This window comes from Gorilla gorilla, chromosome 2 (assembly GCF_029281585.2).
Source record: "Gorilla gorilla gorilla isolate KB3781 chromosome 2, NHGRI_mGorGor1-v2.1_pri, whole genome shotgun sequence".
In the NCBI taxonomy this organism is placed as follows: Eukaryota; Metazoa; Chordata; class Mammalia; order Primates; family Hominidae; genus Gorilla; species Gorilla gorilla.
Window position 1 is genome coordinate 96,116,485 of NC_086017.1, and position 17,523 is coordinate 96,134,007.

General features: G+C 32.9%; 1 protein-coding gene across 6 annotated transcripts in view; it reads left to right on the forward strand.

Annotated features, from left to right (window-relative positions):
* The window catches only part of CADM2 (cell adhesion molecule 2), a 1,108,555-nt gene extending 1,094,502 nt beyond the window's left edge, over nt 1-14,053 (forward strand). For all 6 annotated transcript variants that reach the window (XM_019024501.4, XM_019024502.4, XM_019024500.4 and 3 more), the window contains 2 exons: nt 5,986-6,111; nt 7,046-14,053. In XM_019024501.4, coding sequence (XP_018880046.1) covers nt 5,986-6,111; nt 7,046-7,164 — 245 coding nt within the window. In that variant the 3' untranslated portion in view covers nt 7,165-14,053. The remainder of the gene's footprint in view (nt 1-5,985; nt 6,112-7,045) is intronic.
* Nucleotides 14,054-17,523: the final 3,470 nt, after the last annotated feature.

Genomic DNA, 17,523 nt, shown 5'->3' on the forward strand with positions numbered 1-17,523 from the left:
TCTATGTTATGTGCCCAATGGATAACTTAGCTGACTTTTCTCAGCAGCAAATGGCCCCATGGTAATCCATGGCAATCCAAAAACTTATTTTATTTTCCGTTTGATCACCTAGATAGCCTTTAAAAACATCCTTTTCTTTCACCTTCCTCCTGTTATCACACAGGTAATCTCCTCATGGAAAGTTCTCTCACTTTATGAATGTCAGTGAGACAGGAGGTGAAGCACTTTGTGAAGGACCCTTAGTTCTAATAGCTGCACTGCTCTGCTGGTTGAGAGTACTCTCTGGAGTTGTTCAGATTCTTCAGAGCTAAAAAATTTCCTCACTTGAAATAGTCAAGGAAATACTAGCCTGCATTCACCAGCAAAAAAGATCACTGAAAGGAAGAGAACTATGCTAGAACTTACTTTTTCCAAAAATAGAAATACCATGTTCGGATACATTTTCCATTTTTCCATTTAATTTTTGTTCTCAAGAACAAACGGTATCTTTTTCAAGGACATATTTTATTTGTGCCCAGCACATTATTGATCATGTATAAGTATAGATTAATAAAATTGATTGTGAAATAATTAGGATGTCTGTAAATAATGAAGAAAGGATGAGCAGATCAGATCACGAAAGGGGACAATCTTCCCAGGAGGGAAGCTGCAGTCCAGTGCATGAAATTAGTGCACGGAGTGGCAACAGTTTCCTTCTGCACTCCTGATAATCACATTGGGGAAATAAATTTATGTTACACTAAATACATTCTGAGAGGAAAGATTAAGTTTTGTGTTTGCTTGGATTTGCTTTAACCCGTCATTGAAAATCTGTTGTATGATGTAGCCTTAATTTAAAACTCAAAGTTTCTACACATATTACGTATAGTTAAAACTATGTGTAAATCATTGCACAAATATGAAGAATTATATATTTTCATGTTTTCTATCTCTTAGATAGTATTCTTAAGCGTTTTTGTCAGAAACAGTAATTGTACATAAAATTAGGACATAATAGATGGCCCTTGAGTAAGCGCAGTGATGCATTTCTCTCCAGGGACTTTGATAATGTCAAAGAACAGTTTATTTTTTCCCACAAATTATGTATAACTGTTTCTAATGTTGTACCATAGTGCCCCTCTTTCTGAAGAATTATTCTTTTTAAATAGGGGGAAGTGGGCCCTTAAGTATATGGAAAAAATTCTAATTTAATGTTAGAATCAAATTATAAAAAGCAGTAATTAAGTACATATCTGGATGAGTCATTTACACTTGATAGTAACAGTTTTATTATAATTTAGTATTATGAAGGGGCAGTGATCCGTTGCTCAGCACAGCAAATTGGCATGTAAAAAACAATCTGTTTGGAATTTAGCATAAGAATTTAATATTATTCATTCACTCAATTTGCTTAGCTTTAAGAACTGTGTAAAAGTGCTGTTACAACTCTATTACAAGTGTAAGAAACAACCTTTATCTTCAAGAAAACATATCTTTGTGGGAAGATAAAACTTAAACAAGTTAATTAATCTGGAGGAGTAAATTCCTGGATTAAATAATTCAAGGATAATTGACATAGAGAGACTGATCACTGTTGTTCGGAATTTGCATGCCCAGAGGGAAAGAAGTATGTCTTACAGGATGAAGAAGCATAAATAACAGGAGATTATTTAGCATGGATGGGCATTGGATTCTCCATCATGATAGAAAAAAAAGGAATACAGACTATGTGGAAAAATAAAATGCTATAAATGACCTCAACCAGCTCTCGTTCCCAAAATAGGAGTCATTTTAGCCATACTAAAAACTGACTTCCATAGTTAATTTTAAAGCTTTTCCAAGATTATTTCAAAACTAGTTTAAGCAAGCTGTTTCGAGATAACTATGATTTTTCTGAGTACACACTTTACATACATTGAAAAAAATTGCAATATATTACATAGAGCCTGACACAGATTAAATACTCAACAAATTATTCTCTTATTTAATCCTCACCCATCAGACTGCCACCAGATTCTTTTTCCATCTAATCTCATGTTATACAAATCTTTCTGTATTAATATTTTCCCTAATCTTTCAAATAGACACTTAGAATGGTTCACAGTTTTCACATGGAGTAAATTAAAAGTCCTGAATGAGTCTTTTAAAAGGCTGAAAAAGGAAATCTATATTTTTCCACATGGCAGCTTATACTTTCCAACTCTCTTTTTTTTTTCCTCATAAAACTAACATTTGGATAGTGCTTCCTTTGTGTCAGACATTCTTCTAAGCCATTTCAGAGTATTGATACATTTAGTCACTGACAATGCTGGGAAATAAGTATTCACATTCTAAAGATGAGAAGGCTAAAAAACCTGACCTGTGTCACACAGATAGCAGTAAATGGTTTAAGGCTTGGTGTAAACAATTTGTAAATCCAGAGTTTGTAAGCAGTGTCTTCCACTTGAAAAATTTTCACTGAGTTTTCTGTTAATCAAAATTTGACTTTGAAAACCCATATGACCCAATACCAGAAAACTACACAACTTGCTAAAAGTTGAGCAAGAGGTGGATTTTTGAACTGATTCCAAAGGATATTTCAAGTAATACAAATAGAGAATTCAGAAATATGACAGGTTTATTTTTCCTCATTTTTGGAGATTTATGGGCAATGATAGAAATGTAGGGAAATACAAGAAATAGATATTAGAGAGCTAAAATTAACTAGTAACTTTAATTTTAACGTTTAATGTTTTTAAAGTAAAGCTTCCCCCACCCCCTCACCCCGACCCGCAAGAGGCATTTCAAAGGTGTATTGTTAGGCCGGGTGCAGTGGCTCACACATGTAATCCCAGCACTTTGGGAGGCCTAGGTGGGTAGATTTCTTGAGGTCGGGAATTCGAGACTAGCCTGGCCAACATGGTGAAACCCTGTCTCTACTAAAAAAATACAAAAATTAGCCTAGGCCAATTAGCTATGGTAGCGGGCACCTGTAATCCCAGCTACTTGGAAGGCTGAGGCAGTAGAATCGCTTGTACCTGGGAGGTGGAGGTTGCAGTGAGCTGAGATCATGCCACTCACTGAACTTCAGCCTGGGCAAAACATAAAACGAAACATAGTGTGTATTGTTAATTTTTTTTTTCAGGCAGAGATTTAGTGACCAATAGCTTTACTTACTCCTTTGACTCTCTTATCTTCAACTTTCATCTCCTGAGATCACCCAGGAGGCTTACATGTGTGAGGTATTTTTATCGGCTGAGCCTTCATTTAGTTGTCTAGAATACAAATCACTTTGTTTAATCAACTGTAACAGAGACTGGAAAATGCCTAGTTCTAATAACTGAAAGCAAAGAAGATGTTTGTTATCAGCTAAAAATCTCTGCCCCAATATACCCTTCTGATCACCAAATATTTTTTCACCTCTTTTCCTTTACACAAACCACTACCACATCCCATCTAAAGAAACAACGTAAAGTTCCATCAAACCAAGGTATCCAACTCAAAGCTCAACATCCGCAGATATGCACAATTCTCTTCACCATATCTGGTGAAAAGAAGTGAAGAGAAGACAAGTTATTAATTCTCCTCTCCATCGCATACACAATACACATGATAGAGGAGAAGTACTTCATGATAATAAATACTCCCATTTGGAATTAAACCAAGAATGGTATACACAGGGTAATCAGGGATCTGTAGCAATTATAAAAACATGCCAGGCTGGCATTACAAGTCCCCTCTGTCTTGACAAGGTTTGTTGTTCCCTGAAGAACCTGGATTCTCCTCTATTCATTCTTTTTTGCTTTCCCAAATTCTACCTTCTGTTGAGTTCAACCTAGTTAGTCATAGTCCATGACATATTTGAAGTAGGTGTCGGGGAGTATGTCCTCCATCGGGGATACATAGTTTTTATAGTCCACATTTTGCATTCAGCAAGTTTAGGTGTCTAGACGTTGTTTGAAGTTTCAAACAGTCAGACTTTTTTTCTATCTAGACATATGATCCTTTGATACAGCAGTTACATTAAAAATACAGAAGACTCACAATCTATTTGTCAGATTAATGTTCCTATAATCCAGCTCTAGTTTTTGAAGGCATTCTTGCCAAGCCTAATTTACTTCTTTACTTTCACTCTCCCTTAAATAGATCTGTAAATTATAAATAGCTATCCTGAGGCTATCTGCAACAATGAACCTGGGAGAGCAGGAAGTACACTCAATCTGATCTTTGTCATAGGGCTGAGTCTTAGCGGATTTTATTGCCCAGGTCTTCACTCAGTTTTATCCTTCTATAAAGAGCTAATTTTCCAAACTTTTGAGTGCCCAAATGTCTGGGTATTCTTTTGACCTTTTCACTTCTTTTATATATATATGTATATATATAATATATATATTATATATTATATATACATATATAATATGTATATATGATATATACATATATATGTATATATATGATATATACATATATATAATATATATATACTTTTTTATTATACTTTAAGTTCTAGGGTACATGTGCACAACATGCAGGTTTGTTACATATGTATACATGCGCCATGTTGGTGTGCTGCCCCCAGTAACTCGTCATTTACATTAGGTATATCTCCTAATGCTATCCCTCCCCCCTTCCCCCACCCCATGACAGGCCCCGGTGTGTGATGTTCCCCTTCCTGTGCCCAAGTGTTCTCATTGTTCATTCCCACCTATGAGTGAGAACATGCAGTGTTTGGTTTTGTGTCCTTGCAATAGTTTGCTGAGAATGATGGTTTCCAGCTTCATCCATGTCCCTACAAAGGACATGGACTCATCCTTTTTTTATGACTGCATAGTATTCCATGGTGTATATGTGCCACATTTTCTTAATCCAGTCTATCATTGTTGGACATTTGGGTTGGATCCAAGTCTTTGCTATTGTGAGTAGTGCCGCAATAAACATGTGTGTGCACGTGTCTTTATAGCAGCATGATTTATATTCCTTTGGGTATATACCCAGTAATGGGATGGCTGGGTCAAATGGTATTTCTAGTTCTAGATCCCTGAGGAATCGCCACACTGTCTTCCACAATGAAAAAATGCTCATCATCACTGGCCATCAGAGAAATGCAAATCAAAACCACAATGATATACCATCTCACACCAGTTAGAATGGCGATCATTAAAATGACCTTTTCATTTCTTCTTGAAAACTGGCCATCCTTTTCTGGGCTGATCTCTTGCCTGTAAAATCCTAGTAAATGCAGAAGATGAAAGTATATTATTAATTTGTCTCTTTCCAATCACTTTCTCTAGAATCACAAGTTCCACCGGCATCTAAATCTTGATGCTGAGTATTCATCTTCCTCTATCTACAGCATTTAACAGTCTCAACCCCTGCTTTCCCGCCAAAATACATTCTTCCCTTTGATCAACTACAGTGTTTTCTCCAATATCGCTTCCTCTCTGAATGTTCTCTCCTTTTCAGTCTGCACAACTGGAAGTTCTTCCTCTTCCTGAATTTTAAATATGGAATTTTCCAGTGGTCAGTTCTCAGACCTCTTCTTTTCTCCATCTAGACACCAATGGGTGAATTAGTCAATTTCCATAGCTGTAATAACATTTATATAATGATAAGTCTCAAATTATCATTTTCATCCCCAGGCTTTCTCATGACATTATTTTAACTTGATAACAGTATAGTTTTGTTACTCACACCAAAGAAATATACAGACATACACACACATATTTTCAGATGGAGGTGAGGAGGAAGGAAAGGCCTATAGCTATACAAAATTATATATGTATATTTGCTTATCCAATCTTTTCCTTAAAATGTAAGCTCAATGGCAATAGTGATTGATATATCAAATGTTATATCCCCAGATACCTTGTATATTATATTTGTTCACAGGATGACTGGTGTAATGCACGTTAATGTATTATTTAACAGAAATTGTGTTAATTTTCAAAATAACTCATTCTAATGCAGTTATGTATTCTGTGACTAAATAACACATTAAATAGAACAATATTTTCCTGTCTTTTCCAGATCCTAATGCTTTGGCTGGCCAGAATGGCCCTGACCATGCTCTCATAGGAGGAATAGTGGCTGTAGTTGTATTTGTCACGCTGTGTTCTATCTTTCTGCTTGGTCGATATCTGGCAAGGCATAAAGGTACGTTATATTTAGTCAGAGTACACAATGTGGGCAAAATATTCTAGACTAACTTCATTATAAAACATGATATCAGTGCATATATGTTTCTGTACGTGTGTAGAATAGGGAGATAGAGAGAAATGCTAAATTATTTCAGCAAATTCTTAATTATTTTACTTAAATTTAAAGTTGGATTGGCTTAGCAAAATAATGTTTAGCCAATGGCCAGATGTCATAGAGTAAGCCACTGGCTCAGAAAAATAGAAAAAATATGGAAGAAAGTTTGTAATTTTTATCTAGAACTGAAATCCAACTATAACTATTTGGTTGATGTTTTTGTCAGTTTGTGAACATCTGTGTAGCCATATTTAGTGAGGAAAATATATATTGTGCAACGGGCCAGGTACCACTTTATTGCTATAACCTACTTTTAAAGAAGTTTACCAAAAGAAACGGTGACAAGTTTGACATGACCATTTTTAAGATCTTAACAAAATGTAGTCCCAGCTACTCGGGAGGCTGAGGCAGGAGAATTGCTTGAACCCGGGAGGCGGAGCTTGCGGTGAGCTGAGATCGCCCCACTGCACTCCAGCCTGGGCGAGAGAGCGAGACTCCGTCTCAAAAAAATAAAAAATAAAAAATAAAAAATCTTAACAAAAGACCCTGTTTGCTACAGCTATAAGGTTCACATTGATTTTATCCATCATTAAAGAAGTCACAATTACTTATTACCCATTTCAGTTTGGCTCTTGCCTGTAGTAAATCAAGCCATAACTTCACCTGCAGCGTACCTGAAAACTGTAAGAAAACAGTGCAACTTTAGAAGAGTCAATCGGGTGGCATATTAGGTCTCAAAAATCTGGCAAAAGTTTCTTCCTAAATAATGTAGCTTTAATGCTGGGTATTTTACCAGTCTCACAGAGCTAACATATTTTTCTTCCAATATATGCAGGAACGTATTTAACAAATGAAGCTAAAGGAGCTGAAGATGCACCAGATGCTGATACAGCCATTATCAATGCTGAAGGCAGCCAAGTCAATGCTGAAGAGAAAAAAGAGTATTTCATTTAAGATGCAGGCCAAGATTCTGAGTTTTACTACCAGGCTGAATGCTGGAGAAAACTGGCTATCATCTTTCAGAAGTCATTTCTACCATCGTCTGCTACCCTTATTAACTCCCATACTGTACTGCTATCAGTAGCCAGTGTATACCAACAATCAGCTGTTGAAAGCATCATTCTTTAATTACTGTACCATCCATAATGCAGGACATTTCTTACTGCCTAAATTTCACACCATTGCTCTTTTAACATACAGTGCTTGAATATACAGCCTTAACAATGTTAATCATCTCCTTGGATCATGATATTGAGTGGTTTTTATACATTAAAAAATGTATGCAGAGTTTTTCTCCCCCATTTTTTCCCCTTTAAGTCATAGACCTTATCAGTTTGCCATTGGACAGCTTTCACAAGTAACAGGATTAGGGAAGGACGTAATGTACTTAAGAATAAGTGAAGGTTAGAGGTTTACACTTAATGTTTTCTACATGTCTGTCTTCAAAGACAACATGCTTTGGAAACATATGTCCTAGAAAACATAAAATTAAAAAAAAATCACTATAGTGTAGTTTTTGGAATGTTGGAGATTATACTGGTAAAGCTGTATCGATTTGCTATTGAAATATAGTATTTGATACAGGAGCCATGTGTACGAATTGCAATCATGACATGGTATTTTCTATAAGTATATAGATCTTACTATTAGGATATTGTAGCTTCATTTACCAATAAATTATTCCAAATGATTTACTGCTTTTGGAATCACAAAGATTTAATTCATTTCTCTAATTTGATTCTATAATTTATTTGCTTCATAAAGATTCACCTGCCTAAACAATATTGAAGTATCCATAGGGCACAATTTTCAGACATTTTAGTATCTGTATATAGTGCATATAATAAATCCAATTAAACATTATTTGATACATATTTAACTTTTTTGGCTGTATGTAATTCAGTCATAAGTAAGCATTTTCTAACGTCCATTATATCCCTTTAGATATTACTTAAACCAATATTATAAGTAGATAACATGTATTAGTATTTTTGTCTGTATGTCCTAGCACTGTTCAACAACAAATTTTTCTAGTTCTTGTTAATTTTTATTTGTTATACAATGGAAGCACAATGTTATAAGGAAAGGTAATTTTAAGCTAACAACCAGTGCACAGCCTCAGGTTTTAAATTACAACCACAGTTGAATAATAACCTAAAAATAAATTTTAGTTTGCTAAAAATTTACAAATTTTCATTTTGCAGTTACAGAGCTGCTTACCTATGTTGGTTTGCCAAAAAGAAGTGTTTAAGATATGTTTTCTGTATAAATGAACTAATTCTTTATATTAAATTCCTGTCTATGCATTTTGTGAGGTACAAACTGATGAAACAGTGAGTGATAGAGAATTTCTGCCATGCTTTTAACTCCAAAGTGAAAGTCTCTTTCTCTGGATTATTTTAAAATTTTGGTGTATTTAACCATTAAGAAATGCTGTATTCTTAAATATGACACAGTTAATCTAAAGTCTTATTATTTCTTCTAGTAAAATAAAATATTATTAGATTAGTTCTCATTAAATTTATTATATGCTAAAGAATAAAACTCCAGTTAGATTTAAAAAAATCCCATTTACAAGCATTGCACCTTTAAGAAGAAAACAAATATGACAATATGGTAGCTATACTTGTGATGTCTGACGCATGATGGCCTATGGTTTTAAAAATAGTGTTGTGGAATATATTTTTGGGGAATAAGAATGGTTGAGTGCAACATCATGTATTAATATCAAATGAAAGACAAGGGTGCTGTATCTTTGATTATTTATCAAAAAAGTATAAATCTTTTAAGGAAAATGTTAGAATTTTAAAGTTTTTTTTGATTGTTGAAGCATTTATCTTGTTGGTTTCTTATAAAAGAAAAAGGACGATGTCAGTCAAGCAGCACTTTTTCAGAATATACAGAACATAAATAATATGATGTGGTTGAGTGTTAACATAATAAATCATATACAGTATGACATTTTAAGGAAATAAGTCTGCATTGATGTGATTGCATGCTTGTTTTTACAGTTCACTCCATACCATCTGTGGAAAAATGCAATAATATGTTAATATAGTATGGTAGTTTGAGAGAATCAGGTAGGTGCTACTAGACACATTGAAACTAGAATAGGTTTATAAACTGTTCATATCTTTCAATGCATAATCTTTAGAAAGACTCCACAAAGCAAAATTCATCCTGTTAGTACAAAATGGAAAGGTTCTTATTACAGAAGTAAGTTGTATAAACTGCATCATCAATTACTATTTAAAGCCTAATTTCAGGATGCACTTACAAAATTGCTACTCTTCATCGATGCCGTATTTACATCCCTCTTCATTTCATCTATATTCTACTTGGCTCCAACAACTAAATTGTTGCCTAAATAACTCAATCATTATTTATAGCACTGTAAAATTAGAAATCCAAAATTGGTTGCATTTCATGATTTTTGACTCTTTTAACCCTTCAGAGTAATATAAAATCTCATTAGAACTCTTATAAAACCAGTTAGCTAAAACAACTAGATTATTACACTAGTTATAAATGCTGGTATATTATAATTTGTGGGATCTAATTAAATGTTTGCCTGTTAAATATAGTTTGATTTAAATGAGACACCATGTTCTGAACTGGAGAAAATAATATCAATGAAGTCATAGTTTCATACCTTTAAAAATTATTTAATTTTCAACCAAACAAAAAATAAATTGTAAAAATTATGCTTATTTCTATTCCAACAAGTCAGAAAATAATGACATAATATTTCTAAATAAGAATGATGTCAATTTCATTGTCTGGAACATGCACTCTTGTGTGCACAGAGTCAATTTCTGTCTCTTCTAAGTGAGCACAGTACGTAGGGAACTCAATGGAAGCAGTGTGCACACACACACACCCTTAGTAGAATATGGAGCATTATTCTTTACCAAAAGTAGCTATTCTCTGCCAGTGTACTGTTTACAGTGTAAATTGATTGTCCTCCATCAAAATCAAGTCTAAGCAGCATTTTACTTTTCTTTTCTTTTGTTTTTTATTTTCCATTTTTACGTGTTCTAGATAGGATTATTATCAAAAGTAGGAGGAAAAAGAAATGTTTGTGAGTGCAAGATTAAAGACAGAGCGCATGAGCAGAGTATTGATGGTGTGCGTGTTTGTGTGTGTGTATATGGGTGTGTATAAGAGAGAAAGAGAAATCGAAAAGAGAGAGAAATTTCAACTTGTTTTCTTTTACCAGAGAATCCAAGAAGCAGTTTAAGGAACCTGATATTGGAGTTTAATCTAGAAACTGGATGATCTCATATTGATTCAAGATGCTTAATCTTTCATTGAAACTCCACAATTAAAATAACAAATAGAGAAAGAAAACTAACTTTCCTAAATATGGCAAAGAAACTAACACCTCATTTATTTTTATTTCTTTGTAAAAATATAAATATCTCAATCAAAAGTACAGGCTCATTTGTAATTATGTACTCATGATTGTAACAGCATTGAGATTCCATATAGGCACATGTATAGCAGCTGTTTGACAGTGATGGCTCTTCCATGTAACATAGCAGTTATCGTGTAATTTAGTGCCACTTATTGCAAAGTGTTACCAAGGGGAACATTTCAAATGCCTTTTGTTTTTCTTTGGACATCAAGATAATTTAGTGGACAGCAAATATTAAATTTTACATTATGCTTTTTAATTGTGGAGAAAATGCAAAACCTCATGTCTTACCGCAACTTTCCCATGGTATTGCTAATTACTTAGAGTCTCTAAAATTGCCCAATATTATTTCCCTTTGCAAATGGTAATTTCTGATAAAACAATACAAAACAAAAAATAAGCAGTAATCACAGCCAAATAAATGAAACACCTAATGAGAGTTACTGTTGAGTAATGCTTTTTATTAAGTGGCACAAAGTACACACTAAAAACTATGCAAAATATAGGTAACTACAGTGTACGTACATGTAAGTATCTTGTACTTGCTGTGTATGGATGTTGGAAACCCATGTAATTATAATATGCATTTTGAATACTGGGAAAGAGGAAATCTTAGTGTAGATAATAGAATTTGTTTTGAAATATACACTGGCAATATTGAAATATACTCAGTGCAATATCTGCAGTTCTATTGCTGGATACTTAATGCAAAGGGATTTTAAAGAATTCTTCAGCAAGATCCAAGAGGTTGCTAATCTTCACCTCTCACATACTAAAGCATTCATTAAAAATACAACTAATTCAAGGACAAGTTAAGTTTTTCTTATTAATGTGACACAGTAACATTTTTATTTGGATTAGTTTTTGGTGTTATTGCAGAGAAAGAAATAACCTGAGTTTTAAATTTCGATTCATGTCTCATTGAATTGGGAATTCTTCAATTTTGTTTGAAATGTGTGCATGTTTTCATAGATTGTAGCACTTTTATTATAAGTACAAATGTATTCAATGAAAGAACATAGGGTAGTTTTAATAGTTAAAGTCACTATATCTTAATGGGAATTTTTAAATATCTTTTCTTTTTCTATTCATTTTTTCCCTTTCTTTCTCTATTCTACCCCCAAACATGCCCTTTGCACTCATACCCTTCCAAAGGCAATGGATTGAAAGTAGCAAGATAATAAAGAGAGTTAAAGGGGACAACATATAAGAATGGGTTCTAAAATCATCAGCATTTTTATGTATTGAGATTATTAATACTGAATGCAATAGTTATTGGATATAGCTGGTAAGTTCTCTGCCATGCATACTTAAAATAATCCTTCTACCTCTCACTTTTAACATGGGCTATGATACTTCAATATAAATAGAGGAAATAATTATTTACCAGATATCCCAGGAAGCATTCTTATGGAACTATTATAACAGTGCACTCCCCACCCCCTGGGAAATCTCAAAAGCCAAGTTCTTCAGTGTATTCTATGGTGTATGAATCTGCATTTGTTTTTCCTTTTCTATCATTAGCTTTTCCTAAAGGCAAAATATTATAACTTTATAAGAATAGTCCTTCTTCTGCCTATTTAATATTTCAATGTTAATATAATTGTATTGATTTTTAAAAATAATTAAAATGGCAACACTTTGTGATCCAATCTGATATTTAATTTTTAAAATGTAACAATTTCTTATAAATTCATGCTGTGTTTTAAGTAAAAATCATGTATATGAATTATTTTACCAAGTAGTATTATCTGCACGAGACAAATTTAAGTATTTTAAAAATTACTCCTTATTAATAAATAATCCTCATATAATGCACAGTATTGCCACAAATGCCCACTTCATTTTGTCTGCATAGACATATTAGGAATTTTTCAATGATGTGATTTAATTATCCTAAAAGAAATGACAGATTCTTCTGTAGGAAAAAATAAAAACATGAATATCTCAAATTATAATGGCTAATCTCTAAAATATGCTTAAAGTAAGATGTTTCTATGTTATGTGGTTATGTTATCAATAATATTTGGTTGATCTTCACATATTTTATATGCATATATATATCAAGAAGTTATATATATATAACTCAAGAAACTCAAGTTATATATATATGTCAAGAAATGTATGATTATTTTGGAGAGAATGGGCCCAAATGTGAAAAAGATGTAAAAAAAAACAAAAAAACAAAAAAAAACCCACTATTTTCCCCTACGAAATATACTGTATATTTCAAAAGAAGAAAAGTTAAAAGATATTTGAAGATTGCAGGGGCAAAACAAAAACCTACCAGGGCTCAGCACTTAAGCACTTTTCCCACATCCAGGGTCAAAGCAGCAGTAACTACATGGACTTTTAAGTGCGGTATGAAATGCAACATTACGCTTACAAACAGTACTGTCAAACCTCAAATGCTTTCTTTCTTCAGATGCTTTTTCGTGTACATGATACTAGTAGACACTTTTCTCTTTATATTTACTGATAGTGAAAATCATACGCAATAAAATATTGATGTTTGAAGGCAGTGGTCACCAATTGGTTAAAAAACTATGAAATGTAAACTGAATTGTTATATCTCTATCCTTTTTGCTTTTCTCTGTGTTTTTAATGTATTGAATAAATCTCATAAATAGAAAGAAAAATAATCTAGAAATTTTTCAAAGCTAGTACTCTTTCTCCTTATAAATGTACACAATTTTAATCTTTTTACAAATTTATTTAACTGTACCGACTGTACTTATTGTAGATTCAATGACGCAGTTAAGTCATCACCCAAGGATTTATGAATTTGAGATTACTGACCTGTTTTCTTCATATTGCATTCACATCAATATTTGTGAATTTGTTGTTTAGCTTTTCATTCAACCAAAAAATATTCCCTCAAGAAAGCTCCATTTTTTTCATAAACGTTTCAACATAACCAACATTAGAACAAGTCTGCCATGTTAAAAATAATTTAAAGACTTATCTCTGAAAATGGTATCCAGAAACGCAGGTGTTCCCAGTAATGTAGCTTCAAAAATAAAATGTGCTATTTATATGACATGAAATTCATAACTTTTGGAAGGGTATATTTATGACAGCATAAAAAAATTCTGTGCTATAAAGAAGATCCAACAAATTAACCATATAAGCACAGAAAATAGAGAAACACAGTTATTGAATCTACTCTTGTCATTAACATTTTCAAAAAACAAAATGCATATTGTAATATTTGGTACATGACACTTGCATGTTGATATGCCTATATACTTACAAAGTATTCAATGTGTACTTAGCGGCGCTTAAAATATGTCATGTACAACTCTTATAAACATTTTTACAGGGTTCCCATTTGCACTTCATCTTTCAGTAAAGTCTTGTCAGAAAAAAATTGTCTGATAAATATGGAAAAATAAAATTTGAATTTTAGTTATCTGTTGGACATTACTGAATTGTCTATTCATTTAGTACATTTTCTTAACCTTGAAAACAGACATTGAAAGATGGAACTTTCTTTTTTCCAGTGACAGGTCATTAAACCGATGGTACAAAACATACTTCTTTATGCCAAACACATTATTTTGAATACCTTTTTTTCAACTGCATACATTATCCATCCATTTTAGTTTTCCTCGATGATGCCCATTTTCTTTGTAAATTTCTAAGTGGAAGTTTTAAAAATTAAGCATCAGCAAAATAAATGTTATCTTATTTGTACAACATTTAATCGTTATTCCTTGGAATATATGAACCTTGTAAAGTGATGACTAAGGGTAAAAAAAAAATGTTGCTGACTTAGGGAAATTTGCTTGAGAATGCCAAAATTTTAAAACTCTGTAAAGGTAATTTTACATTCACTTATGTGTGTTTACTAATGTTGAGTAGGAACAGAAGCAAAAATACCTAAACCTACTTTTTTTAACCTTCACACTCTAACCAGTATTATATATTTCAGCTACCTAAGATAATGCAATTAATCATATATCCAACCTAAGCTTCTGCCAATAAGGATTTCAGATAAGCTTTTAAATTTATGGAGGATTTTCTTTGTGTCTTTGGAAGTTCACTTACCATAAAGTATTTTATAGTCTACTTTAAATAACAGATTTTGTTACACAGGGTAAGCCAAAGGCTGTACAAGATTTAGTGTCATTGGGTCTCATATTTGTGTTAGACCATGAAATATTCCATTAAAATTTATCTGTAAATACAAGGCAAGATTTTGTATCTGGTTTATTTTATTAAATAAGGTTTTATTTTATTTTTAATTCACATTTTTCCATTTAATATAAAAAAATGCCCTGCATTACAGGTTAGGAAATTTGACACTGTATCAAAGATCAGATTCAGCACATCTGAAAGAAAATAATGGCATTTGAAGTAAAACATTCATCCACATGTGTTCTTTTTTTAAAAAAAATTACCCAAAATGCCCACTCTTATGCAGCTTTTCAACTGTATACAAATATGGAACCCATGCTTGCTAGGTAAATCCACTCTGTTTTCATAATGGCAATTCTTATTCTGGTCAAATAATGTATAGAATTGAAGGCACACTAGAAATTCTGGTTCATACAATTCACTAAAGGATATTAAGTCTAAGTGTTATTAATAATTGGGTTTTGATGCCTATGAAGGCCCTTCATTATATGATAATTCCAGGATATTGCTAATATATAACAGCATATACATTTAAACTAAGAAATTCCAGGAAATGTATGGTTTTTTTAAAATTTCAAATCATACTTTATCTGTTTTGTAAAATTTAAGAATTTTTATCCTCTAGTGTTTTGAAACCTAGAAAACATACAAATGCCTAGAGAAAAGATTAAAGGAGAAAAACGGTTTCTCAGTTTCATTTCAAATAACACTTAGGCTGCTCTGTGTTACATGTCATTTAATCAACACATCACTATAGGCTTAGGATGAGGGTTAGGCTTAAGTTTAAGAAAAAAAGTAGCACAACTATTGAACACCTATATTGTCATCAGTTCACCTCATGAACTTTGCCAAGAACCTGAACATAGTATTTTGTGCTGATACCTCCATAACTTAGTTCTGTAATATAATTAAATTATCCTTCCAAGAATTATTGTTTTCTTCATATTTAAGCATTCCTATGCTGAACAGAGGAATGGGGAAATTCAGTACTTTAAAAAAACTGTAATTATACAATGCATCTTATGATTTAAGCAAACAAAAAAAATTACAAATGAATGACCTATCTTTCAACTACTGTTTATGATCTGAAGTTTGATATTTTTCTACATCGATTAAAAAAAGGTCTGACTAATAAGCACATACTTTACTGTGCTAGAATATACAGAAAATCAAATCACCTTCTTTTTTCTTTTTTTTTTTTTTTGAGACCGAGTTTCATTTTGTTGCCCCACAGCCTCCTGGGTTCAAGTGATTCTCGGGCCCCAGCCTCCTCAGTAACTGGCGTTACTGGCATGCGTCCCCATGCCTGGCTAATTTTTCGTATTTTTAGTAGAGACGGGGTTTCACTATATTGGCAGGCTAGTCTTGAACTCCTGGCCTCAAGTGATCCACCTCAGCCTCCCAAAGTGCTGGGATTACAGCTATGAGCCACCGCACCCGGCCAAATCACCTTCTGAAGATTGGCCCAAACAATCACTAGAATGGGTGCCTTACTGAGAGTCCTAAAAACACATGCCTTGTACATTCTACCAAAACCTTCATTCGTTTTGTCTTTACTGATCAAAATCCTTACACAGATAGAGGATACATATAATATGAACATACGGGATATTTTACAGATACATTGTTATGGAAGTTAGTATACAATAATAATGTAATTTAGGCACCTTTAAACTAATGAAGTATTTCTGGAAAACATCATAACCTTGGAATACTGCAACCATTTACTCTAAAATTTAAAAACATTCAACTAAGTTATATTTCAGAAATGTCTTTTTACTTCCGAATGAAAAGAATATAAAGAAGTGAAAATTTTTGCAACCTATTGGGAGATCAAAAAGGAATTTTAAAATTCCTGAGGTAAGGTTTGTATATTTGGCAATTTTGCCAAAGAACAGAACACATTCCAATATCCTGCCAGAGAATCAGACAAGCTTTAGGGAAGGTATTCTCAGATAGTTAACAAGTCCACAAATTCTGGTGGCTCCGTGACAGGAGGATTTAGGATCTAATGACTCCAGTTGTTTTTTACTATATAGTCTACCAATTACATATTTATTTGCTTAAAAAAGTAACTTTTCAAAACTAGATTTGTTTCCATGAAAATATAAACCCATCAACCTTGTACCTCTTGCTATGAATTATTCACTCGCCAGCTTCCGGCTATTTTCTGCTCCTAAGCAATGAATAAGATATGTATTGCCTCATATGACCCTGAAGTTCCTTCTATGGCCTGTAGGAACCATACAAGTTATTGGCATTTAAAATCATATTTTGATTACTGTTTTTTCTGCTAATCTGGTAGAATCATAAAATAATTTGACATAAACACAGTACTTTGCTTAGAATTTGGGGCGTACTTTAAGTCTAATCATGAACCCTAGGCTAAGAAATTACCACCGTGGCGTTGTACCAAAAATCATGTTTCCCATTTCTAGAAACACTGTCCATTCATGTTTGTCCTTCTTTCACCAACCCTTCTTTCACCTACTTGTGGTCTTGGTGTTAAGATGTTGGAGTATTCCCACCGTGTGATTCTCTGCTTCTCCCAAATACCTTTTGTCTTCCCAGAGAAATAAACAAAATACCATGTTTCAAATAAAAGACAATTTTGAATAAATCTTTTAAACTACCATCACATTTTACAAAAAAGAAAATTCAGGCCAAAGGTCACATGGTTATTTAGAGAAAGACACATATTTAAGATATAAAACTAACCACTGAAGTAAATTGTCCTTCTATTATGTAATTTTGTG